A 10,920-nucleotide genomic window follows, 5' to 3' on the forward strand; every position below is an offset into this window, starting at 1 on the left:
GAATGCACCCCCACCCATGACTAGGAGGCCCCACCAGCATTTCCCCGGTCACAGCTTCCTGTGACAACAGCCCCGAGTCCGGGCCTGGAAGCCTTCTCTCCATTTCCCACTCCAGCGCTCTCCTTGCCCCTCCTGCCTCTGAGTCCCTGCCAATGGCAAAGGGTGGCGGCCGACACCCCTGCGCAGGGGGCTCTGCATCAGCAGCCTTCAGTCACTCCCATCCAGGTGCCTCTTGCTTGTTGGGAACCGCCCTGACTGGTATCAGAGGCTGAAACCCCCGCCTAGGCTAAAGCTAAGGGAACGCCCTTGGAACCGTGAGCCAGCAAGGAGACAAAAGCTTATCTCCCTGGCAGGAATGCTGCTTCTGCTGCTTTATTCATGACTGAACCCCCCCAAAAGCTTGGTCGGTTAGCCAAAGACGGGTAAGATTCCCCACGGGGGAGACGACCTAAGCCAGGCACGATCACTTTTGGGAGGCCCCCCCAAAAGAAGGACTTGGGGGGGGCTGCAGCAAAAAGGGGGTGATGGACCCTCGCTCCTTGGCTTTGACATAGCCTGAGTTCGCAGCGTCTGGGAGAAAATCTCCTTATCTCTTGGTTGCCTTAGTTCCCTAGCTCCACCTAAGCCTGAAACAATGACAGGGTGGTGCAGCTCGGTACTGAGAAGTGCGGATTCCCCAGGGTGATCAGGCCTAAGAAAGAACATGTAAATTACTGTGAAACCTTCTTTGTTTAGAATGCTCTCAGTTGAATGAGAAGGGTCTTAGGAGGAAGTTAGTTTGTTCCTCAGTCTTACAGCTCTTTGACCCCCCAACTCAATAGACCGGCAGAGTTCTTTGTTTTCTATAGTTCCTTACTTCCCCTAATGAGTACTGTACTTTACCTGAATTATTATGCAAAATGAGCCTAATAAAAGCAGGTATGGACGGTAAATCAGCACGCTCCCCACTAGGGGGGGTGGCCATTCCGTCCCTACTTCCCCACAGAAACTAGTTTGTCTCTGTGCATGTGTTGTTTTTTCTCGCGTATTGTCGAGCCATCCACAGCGTTCCATGGTCACTGCTGGCCGGTGACCCACGCGCAACACTTGCTGATGGCACAGGCTGAGAGGTGATGTTTTCTGTCTGACTGTCTCTGAACAGCAGGTGTCATTGTCACTGTGGAGGAAACATGGACTCTGCTATCGCCGTTTTCAGTGGCCGACTCTCCTCAGTAACCGGGGCCTTTACGGTAAAGTCCCGTTTTCATGTGCTGTGCTCACAGTCCGACTGTATCAATGCCTGTACCTTTATCAGTCCTTGATTCCTCCCATGTGTAACCTAACTCACGGGTTTCATCTTATTAGGTTCTGCCTTTCCACACCTGCGTGTATTTTTACTCCTGTTCGCCCGTGGGGATTCCCACTTACCATCCAGGCCAACAGGCTGTGCATCAAATGTAATCACCTGAGGACTGACTTCTGTTCTCTCTGCCCAGATGCCTTACAATACTCAAATTGAGACTTAAAATTTAAAAAAAAATATATTAAGTGCAACTGTTTGAAGAGGAGGTGCAATCCCCAGGAAAAGAGGCTGAAGAGAGAGAGGGGAGGGGCGGGAAACATCAGGGAGCAAAGGCTCCTCAGGAGTCACCCAGGTGGCAGCTGCTTCCCCAAGGGGAGGAGCTGCTCCCCGCCCACCACACAGGGCCTCTCTGACCGTCCACACGGCGGCTGCTCCCTTGGACCAGAGCATCCGAGGACAGAGGGGGAGCAATGTGTCTCCAGCTCCCTCTCACCGCCCGAATTCGCCCCACTCGCAGTGCCATCCTCACTTCACGATGGCTTGTCAGACATCCTCTGGTGAGGCCACAGGGTGCACACTGTGCCAGGCACGTCACTACCCCCCGGGAGTGCTGGGAGGAGTCAGAGCTTTGAGGTCTCCCTGTCTCCTACCCAGTGGTGACACAGCAGTCCCTCCAGATGCCAGCACCCACCCTGGAGGAGGGCAGATGGGAGAGCCCACAGTACTCCTACATCAGGTGGCCATGGCCACGGGGGGCAGATGCAGGTGCAGGTGGCAGCAAAAGCTGGGACTTTTTCCAGGAACAAGTAGCCAAAAGCCTCAGACACACCAAGGCCAAGAGAAACATGACCCAGCCAAGTGTCACATGGGAACATCTGACCAATGAGGTGTTGACACAATAAAGCTTCCCAAGAAAAGTAAATAAATTCTGCCGAAAGTGGAAATACAAAGCCGTAGTAGGTTACTGGGATATGGAACCCCCCGTCCTCCCAACCGTGGAGCAGAATACAATGACAACATGTGACAATGGTCACCCCCAAACCGTCGTCTCCTGCTGTTGTGAGCACAGAGACACATCAGTGAAATCAAGTCAATCTGCCCCCTGCAGTGAATAAGGGTTTCAGTCGGCTGACCAGGACTAAGGCACCGTACACAGAGGACACAGACACTTACGCCCAGAAGCGGTTACTTTGAGGGAGAAGGTGGATGCTGCCCGCGCGGCAGAAGCACACTCCTACACACACGCCGCGGGAAAGGGCGCGGGCCGACGGGAACGCCCTGCTGCACGGGAAGCCAGGATGCTTCTTCAGCTGTCTAACTGCAGAAAACACTCTCCTAGTTAATCAACATGAATGAAAGCATCAATGCAGCGCGCCTGTCTCAGGGTTTGAAGGAGCCAGGCCCTGGGGCATGTGGGCCCTTGTGAGATGGTCATTGACAAGTGCCCCTGAAGCATGTGGATCTGAGGACACAAACATGAACACACGTGGGACACGCGAATGTGTGGGTGTTGGACAGCTTTTCCCTCTGTGCTTCCATGATCCTACAGCCTGCAGCATCACTTCAAGTTCCCACTTGTGTTCAACAGTGTGGGTGAGAGAGGGCACCCTGCGACCCCTGCCCTCCCCCTGACCGCCCAGCCAGGGCCCTTTGCTCCCCCCTGCTCACTGCCTTCTCCAAACTGCTACGGCACTTCCTTACCAGAAAACCATTTCCAGAGAGGAGCCCCCTGCGCCTCCGTGGAGTCCCCAAGCTGGAGGCCTGTACTGGTTACAGACTGACTGACTGACATGATTAGCAACAGGATGTATCTAGAATCTCCATGGACCTGGAGTTAAAAGAGATAACTTACATCTTGGCTTACAATGCTGCCTATGAGACTTCCAGCCCTGTGCTGTTGGGAAAGAAATTTACCTCTCTAAGCACTGGTCTCCTCACTCAGACAAGGGAACTCTGTTGTCTAATGGGAATACAGAGACAGTGTAACAAACTCTTGGGGACAGGAGTAGCTTCAATGAGGTTACTAGCAGAGGGGAACCTCTGCCCAGTAACAGGAGCACAAGGAGCCGGAGCCTGAAGTGGTTGCTCCTCTGTGCTGGGAACTTAGGCTCCTCCTTTCTGGGTGAAGCATTCCCGTCCCTCCGCAGTGAAAGGGGGCCCATAGTCACGCCTGCTGGGCTCACCATCCCCCTGACCTGACAGGAAAATCTGGGGCGAGGAACACACACCTCACTCTCTGCTAAGGGCATGAGAGCATGGTTGTGCTGGAGGTGGGTGACTAGGACGGGCTGGTGAGAGCCAGTTAACTCCTCAGGAATTGCGTGAGTTAGTCGTTAAACACAACCTTTAGTAAGAAAGTAAACTGCAGACACTCACAATTTAACAAATTAGGTTAAAAACAAGGGCAGCAGACACTCAAACTCACCCCCCCTTAATCACACATTAGGGTTTGCTGTGCCCTGAGCTCACGTGTTGTGTATTCCCACCGCATGAGCATGGAAACCCGGAATCACGTGCTCTGCTGCCGAAGTCTCGTGATGGTGGAGACCCTTCACGTGGGCAGCCTGAGATCAATCACGACCTGGTTACACTGCAGAGACTGACAAGCACCGCGATCCAGGCCTGACTTTATTTTGTTCCATTGATGGTTTCCACCAGGGCCTGGCAAACCAGCCCACAAACTGCTTTGGTTCAGTCCTTAACCTAAGTTATTGGGTTTTTTTTTTTTAACATTTTATATATAGAAGTAAGGAATTGAGTGGGAGGGACAGAGAAAATATGTGACAGAGAGAGGCTGTAGGTGGCTGCAAAACCTGAAAAATATTTACTAGCAGACCTTTACAATAAATGTTTCACAAACCTGATGGAGAAACTTTGAATAATTCAGTGAAACTGAAAGGTTTCCTTGCCGGCTGTCAGCTGGATGCTGCCCTCGGCTTAGAGAAGCAGCTCATGCCTTGTCCTGTGGCCCCTCGAGCCTCAAAGCCAGGAAGGGAGCACACCGCCTGTGCTGAACCCTTGCCAGACCCTCAGTCTCTTCGGCCACCGAGAAGCCCCCGGTCCCTGTCTCAGGCCCATGGACTCCGGCCCACTGACGTAATCGCCCTTGTTGAAGTCAGCTGTGCCCTAGAGCACTGGTCTAATAATCACCGTGTTGTCCCGTCCCAGTGAAAGGTCCTGCCCCAGTCACCAGGGTGGGTCACCTACACATGGCCTTGAGTCATGGGGTCATGACCTAGTCTTCCTGCTGCTCGGGGAAACAGAGTTTCTGTCACATCTACCCCTTTTGTTTAATTATTGTTGTAAGAACTTAATGAGCTCATGGATATATACATATGTATCAGCATCACTGATGCCTTCAGCAGAAAGAATTATGGCATCTGATCTGAGCTTCTTTTTAAGTGAAAGCAGTATTTTAAGGTCGATAGTTTACAAGAACTTGCTTCAGAGGCAGAAATAAAGCAATAACCAACCAGTTGTACTTTTCACGAGGTCCACAGCAACACTTGGTCAACAAGAACTTGCTTCGGGTGCAGAAACAAAACAGTAACCAAAAAGCTGTACTTCCCACAGCGTCTGCAGAAAACACCTGGAACCCGCATGCATGCAGATGACACATGAAGAAGGCTGTGCACCTGCCATTTCACAGGCCCAGGATGTCACCTCCAGCCTGTCTTCTCAACAAGGACAGTGCCCCAGCCTTTGTTATGAACACGACCTCAGGCCTCAAACAGGGCCCCCATCACCAAACCAAGACCCAGCCGAATCACACTTTCAGCTCCCCCAGGAATGAGACCTTGAGCCAGTCAACCAGGAATCCCCCCGAGCAGCTGCTGACAGGCCACTGCCATCCCCTCGGAAAGGAACTTGGCCAGAACCAGCTTGCTTTTCCGCCCAGAAAAATGTCCCCGTTCCCACGCCCTTCCGCCCATGGGAGTCTCTCACCTTCCACAGCTCCTCGGAGTGACTTTCTGGCTGCAAGACGGAATGCTACCCCGTTATAACCGATTTTTGCTCAGACAAACTCAGAATTTTTAACCTGCTCCTGTTTATCTTTAGCAGTTCTGGCCTCAGAAGAGGGAACCATAGGCAACCCCCACAGCCCCCCAGAGCAGCAAGCTGCCAGAAGGTACCTGCTGGGCCCTTGCATGTGCACGGTTTCTCGCTGCCTCTGGAGGTTCTGGCCAAGGCCCTCTGGGCCCCTGATCCTGGCTCTGCAGCTTTGCGTCGGGAGCTCTCAGCCTGTCTGAACACCTCTTTTCCTGGGCTGTGTCTGGGAAGCTGCAGGAGTCGAACTGGGTCTGACTTAAAAACCAAGGGCAGGGCGGTCAGGGTCGAGCTGGGTGTGAGGAAGGCTGGAGGGCAGCGTGAGGCCTCAGGTGAGTGGAATTTTGTGTTAGGGCTGAACAAGCAAGCAGGTTCAACTTATCAAAGTTAATCAAATTAGAGTGGCCACAGTGGACAACTTTCAACCTAGATGAGCATATCTCTATCTAGAATCGCCACAGAGAGGTGGGTCTCAGCCTGGCACTCACCATAAAGGATGCAGGGAAAACTGTTTTTTCTCCTCTACAGCTTCAGACGACTGGAACGAGACCTGCTGGGACACCCGCTCCCGCCCCCGCCCCCAGACCCTGCAGAAGGGACCCTGGGGAAACTGGCAGAAGCCAGCGAGCGTTCCTGCTCACGGCAGCTCTCCCAGGTCTCTGCCTGGGGCGCTTGGTGGAGAGAGAGAGAAATCAAACTCCAAATTGTCCTTTGTAAATTCAGGCTCTTCTGAATTTGACTTTGGGGTACCATTCATTGCTGAATCTTTCTCTCCCAGGGCAGCTGTCTTCCTTTGTATCTGTATTTAAAGAGTAAGGCGCTGTGTGCCCCGGGGGACACGTGTGCCTGTGTCCGTGTCTGCACACTGGCTTGTGTGGACAGTGCGTGCACAGCACATACATTTCCTCTGCCATCTCCACCAAGTCTGTCTTCTCACCAGAGATTTTTTAAATCTAAATACTGTGCCGATGTTAATTTTATTGTCTTGATGGAATCCATCTTCCCCATAAGTGCTCTGCAGGGCATAAACGCTAAATCAGCAGACCCTACAGCGTGCAGTCAGCCTGCTGTTGTGTAAGCTGATGCCGTTTCTGTTAAACAGTTCCCAGAGGCTTACAAAATGGGTTAACTTTGTCCTAAATGTCAATTTTTTATGGTTTCATTTACATACATTGTGAAATGATTACCACAGTAGGCTCAGCCAACATCTATCTTTTCATATGGATACAATAAAAAGAAAAAGGGAAAATTTTTCATGATAAGAATTCTAAGGATTTACTCTCTTAACTTCCCTACATATCACACAGCAGTGTCAGTTGTACAGGATCAGCAGTGTCATGGCAGAGTTGCCCTGTTGCACATCACATCCCCAGGACTCGCTTATCTGATAACCGGGAGCTTGTATCTTTTGACTGTCCCCACCCCCTGACTCTGGTAAGCAAAAGCCTGACCTCTTTTCTATGAGGTTTTTTTGGGGGGTGTTTTGGTGGTTTTGTGTTTTAGAGTCCACATATAAGTAAAATCATACAATATTTGTTGAGCTTAGTTAGTATAATGCCTTCAAGGTTCATTTACATTGTCCCCAAAATGGTAGGATTCTTGTGGGGATTTTTTGTTTTGTTTTATGGCTGAATTAAATTTCATTGCAGTTGTTCATTGCACACACACACACACACACACACATATTGCAAACATACCTACCATATACATTTACATATATAGACCACAACTTCTTCATCCATCCTCTCCTGATAAACACAGAGGTTGTCTCCCGTCCTGGCTATTGTAAATAATGCTACTACGAACATGGGGGTGAAGATATCTTTCAAGTTAGTGTTTCTGTTTCCTTTGGATGCATTCCCAGATGTGGGACCATATGGTAGCTCTATCTCTAATTTTTTGAGGAGCCTCCACACTGTTTTCCACAGGCCTGTGCCGACTTACACCCCCACCAACACCGCACAAGGGTTCCCTTCTCTCCACACCCACGCCAGGGTTCGTTCTCGTATTTTGACAGTGGCCGTTCTAAGGAGCATGAGGTGCAGTGTCATTGTTTCTAACTTGCATTTCCCTAATGACTAGTGACATGCAGCATCTTTTCATGCACCTTTTGGCCTTTGGTATATCTTTTTATCAGAAACGTCTATTTGGGTTCTTTGCCCACTTGCAAACTGGGTTCTCTCTTGCTCTTGTTGGCAAAATAGACAGTTCAGGAGTCCCGGATGCCGCGGTGGAGATGGGGTGGACTTGACACTCACTTATTCACTGACAGTGGTCACTGGACAGTGATTCACTGACAGGAACACTGACAGCATCCATCCTGAGGGAGAGCCAGCCAGGGCCTGGGGGGTGGGGTCCAGCGGAGGTCCCACCCAGAGTGCCTGGAGCCCCGCCCCCTGCATCGGCCCCACCCCTCTCCACCAGCCCCACTCCCGCAACACAGACTAAGCTGAGCGGGTGGAGGACCCTCTGAAATCACTGCCTTTATTTCTTGGCGGGCGTCGAAGTTCACTGGGGACCAGGTGGGTCCTACTGGACTAGCGGGGCGTCAAGTCCAGCTCCACTGGCGGCTCCGGGTGCTTCCTCCTCCTGGCGGGCAGGCGCAGAGAGTCAAGCTGCGGGCCCTCAGCTACTTTTGCCCTGTCACCGGCACCACCCGGCGTGGGGCAGGGGGCCTGCTCCCCTCGGACCCTCTGTCCGAGGGGCTCTGGGGACATCCTCGCCCCCTCTGTCTCCCTCTCTGCCCGCCGTGCCTCCATCCCTGGCTCCCGACCTCTCCTCTGTCGGCCCCGTCCTCTGAGCTGCCCTGGGTATGGGTGGGAACTTGCTCCCCGAATTTCTCCAGCTCCGCCTTCGGCCTGCAGAGAAGGGGCAGAGGAGAGAAGAGGAGGGAGAAGAGACCAAGAGTCGAGGGAGTCCAGCAGGAAGCCACTGAGACAAGGCGACCCCACCTGCTATGGCCCCGCCTACCAGCCCCAGAGCCTGCCCTTCTGGGGTGGGGGTGGTGCTGCGGGGAGCAAAGGCCCATTCTCTTCCTCCGCACCCCTTCCCCCTCGCCAAAGCCCCCATTGCCGTCTCACCCTTCCTTCGCTGCCACGGGGCCCTCACCCTCGACCACCGGCAGCGGCAGCGAGCGCAGCCTCTGTCCCACCAGATCCAGCTTGGCTCGCAGGGAGTTCTCTGCGGGGGGTGTTGGGGTTGCGGGGAGTCACAGGCGGGCCCTGGAGCTCCCAAGAGCAGACCCTGCTCCCTTGCCCCCCACCCCAAGCTGGAGTCCCACCTTCGATGAGCAGCTGATCCTTGCTGCTCTGCAGGGCACAGATCTCCCAGGCCAGTCGCTGCTCCAGCATCTGTGGGGAGAGAGGCCTGAAAATCTGTCTGTTCTGTACTCCCGGCCCCCTCCTCCCACACGCCTCTCAAAAAGTCTTTACTTGAATTAAGTCATGCATTCATTCCACTATTATTAACTCAATGCACAGTTTCTGCTGCGACTAATTGCTGGTGGGGACACAGTTCCTTGCAGTCACTCCCCACGTCCTCACCTACCTCTCAAATCTTCTCATCCTCCCTGCCCACCCTCCAGTTTGCTCTTCCTCAAAAGCTCCAGGCATGGATTAGCCTTAGGGCCTTTGCCTTGGCCTTTCCTTCTGCCACGGACATTTGCACCCAGACACCTGCATGGCTTCCTCCCTTCCTTCCTTCCTTCCTGTCTGCACTCAGATGTTATTTGCTGAGGCCTTCCGCAAATGCCATTACATGATCTTACTTATTATTTAGAGTCTGGCTGTGCCTCCCGCTGCTCCCAGCCATCCTGGGACAGGCAAACACTTGACCCCTAGGGCTCCCCACTGTCTCCTTGTGCCTGCAATGCTGCAAAATGCATCCAGGGACATTAGTTGAAGGATTAACCTGAGCACAGCTTTGCCACTGCAAGGTAGCATACTCTAGGTGAGTGGGAGGAAAGCAGGATCAGCAGTGGTCACTGCACCAGTCTGGGCAACCACATGGCAGTGACGGGTGCTAGGAGGTGGCCGATTCAAGGTGAAAGCTGAAGGACTGGGAGGATGGGCAAAAAGACTGACGGAGTCAAGGGCTATTTCAGGAAGTTGGGCCTGAGCAGGAGGTGGACCTGAGCAGCCAGCGGAGACGCTGGAACCAGGCGAGGAGGGCCTTCGGTTGGAGGCCACGGCGAGGGCTCACCTGGAATTCCCAGAGGTCCTTGTGCTGGCCCATCAAATCCTCCAGCTGTTCTTCCACATGCAACCTAGGGGTCAACACCCAGGAATGACAGGACACCTGCCAGGACCAACACACAGCCCAGTCCAGTCGGGGGTTCCTTGTGCCCAGGCCTTTGGATTTCTGCCTCCTGCTCCCTCTGCTGGGAGCCCCTTTCTGGGCTCCATCCTCCAGGCATTGGCTCCAGTAGCTCCTCTTCCAACAAACTCTTACTCCCCGCCCAGCACCACACCAGGGCCTAGACCTGGAGTACCCCAGCGGCTACCCCAGCTTCCTCTGTTTACAACTCTCTTCAATCTGAGAGTTACAGGTGGAAGTTTGGTCCTTGAACTCCTACAAAATGTGCTTCCAGGAAAGAGAAAGACAACCTCGATCATATTCTCGGAATGACGCCCCCACTCCCTCCAGCAGGAGTAGAGGCCATTCGGGGTGGGTGGGTCTGCTCAGAACCTTCATCATTCGCCTTTTCTTCTATTGATCGAATGTGAAACTTTATGGGCCTCTGCCAAGACCATCACCCTGTCCATCAAACCAGTAACAGGCCTGAGCAGTAGATGAACCTGAGCAGTGAGCAGACATTGAAGCCATAGAGGAGTGGCTTTGGTTGGAACAAAACTTTATAAGGGGAGCAGTTTAGTGTCACAGATTCTAAAGTCCTGGCTTAAAGCCTGGATCAGCTATTCTACTGTGATTCTGGACAAGTTACTTAACCTCTCTGGGTCTCGGTTTACTCATATGTAAAACGGTAGTAATGATGGATGGATGGCATCACACCTTAATGCATTTAATTGTCATTGTGAGGGTTATGTTTGCAAATAAACATGAACTGTTTATCAGACTGTACATGTGGTGTAGTTAAGCCTATGCATACTTAAACCACCATCAGGTTTTCCTGCACAATTAAAATCACGGTGAACCAAGGTGTGACCCCTCTGGTCACAAAAACATGTAAAGTAAAGGTTCAAATGATGGAGAGGTGGGTGGTTGGATGGACAGGTAACCAGACGGATGAATGGCTGGCCAAAGGGATAATGACTGGTGAGAGAAATGATGGGTGGTGGGAGATGGCTGGGTGGAGAAATGAAAGGACCGATGGGAGGATGGACAGGTGTTCGGGTGGATGGTTGGGTGAAGAAATGAACTACTAGATGAACGATGATTGGAAAGATGGAGAAAAGATAAATGAATGACTAAACTGATAGATGAGTGCACGGAGGGCTGGAGAGATGTCTGGCAGGCTGGCTGGATGAAAGGCTGGCAAGTAGGACAGACGTATTGATGGGTTCATGGATCAATGGATGGACGGGCGGATGAGTGGGTAGGTGGAAGGGTGGGTGAATGGGTGGTTGGGAAGC

The 10,920-nt window shown here is 52.5% G+C and overlaps 1 protein-coding gene across 5 annotated transcripts; it reads right to left on the reverse strand.

Annotated features, from left to right (window-relative positions):
• Window positions 1-7,791: 7,791 nt before the first annotated feature.
• Window positions 7,792-9,000, reverse strand: LOC123806085 (synaptonemal complex central element protein 1-like). 5 transcript variants are annotated; one of them, XM_045819101.1, is made up of 5 exons: window positions 8,876-9,000; window positions 8,610-8,679; window positions 8,410-8,509; window positions 8,103-8,187; window positions 7,792-7,918 (listed from the first exon to the last, which is right to left on the reverse strand). In XM_045819101.1, the coding sequence occupies exons 2-5, from the start codon at window positions 8,677-8,679 to the stop codon at window positions 7,859-7,861; spliced, it is 315 nt and encodes a 104-aa protein (XP_045675057.1). In that variant the 5' UTR covers window positions 8,876-9,000; the 3' UTR covers window positions 7,792-7,858. The 5 variants fall into 5 exon arrangements, with proteins under 5 accessions (XP_045675057.1, XP_045675054.1, XP_045675055.1 ...); XM_045819098.1 differs by having other exon boundaries at window positions 8,103-8,509; XM_045819099.1 differs by having other exon boundaries at window positions 7,798-8,187.
• Between the last annotated feature and the right edge of the window lie 1,920 nt (window positions 9,001-10,920).

This window comes from Phyllostomus hastatus, unplaced genomic scaffold (genome assembly GCF_019186645.2).
Source record: "Phyllostomus hastatus isolate PE091 unplaced genomic scaffold, TTU_PhHast_1.1 phas_scaffold_345, whole genome shotgun sequence".
NCBI lineage: Eukaryota > Metazoa > Chordata > Mammalia > Chiroptera > Phyllostomidae > Phyllostomus > Phyllostomus hastatus.

Coding starts and splice junctions, on each gene's coding strand:
- LOC123806085 (XM_045819097.1), bottom strand. CDS start 8,940: ATGCCTGGAGCTTTTGAGGAAGAGCAAACTGGAGGGTGGGCAGGGAGG. Junction 8,680..8,875: donor AGGATGAGAAGATTTGAGAG/GTAGGTGAGGAC, acceptor CTCTCCCCACAG/ATGCTGGAGCAGCGACTGGC. Junction 8,510..8,609: donor GGATCAGCTGCTCATCGAAG/GTGGGACTCCAG, acceptor CACCCCCCGCAG/AGAACTCCCTGCGAGCCAAG.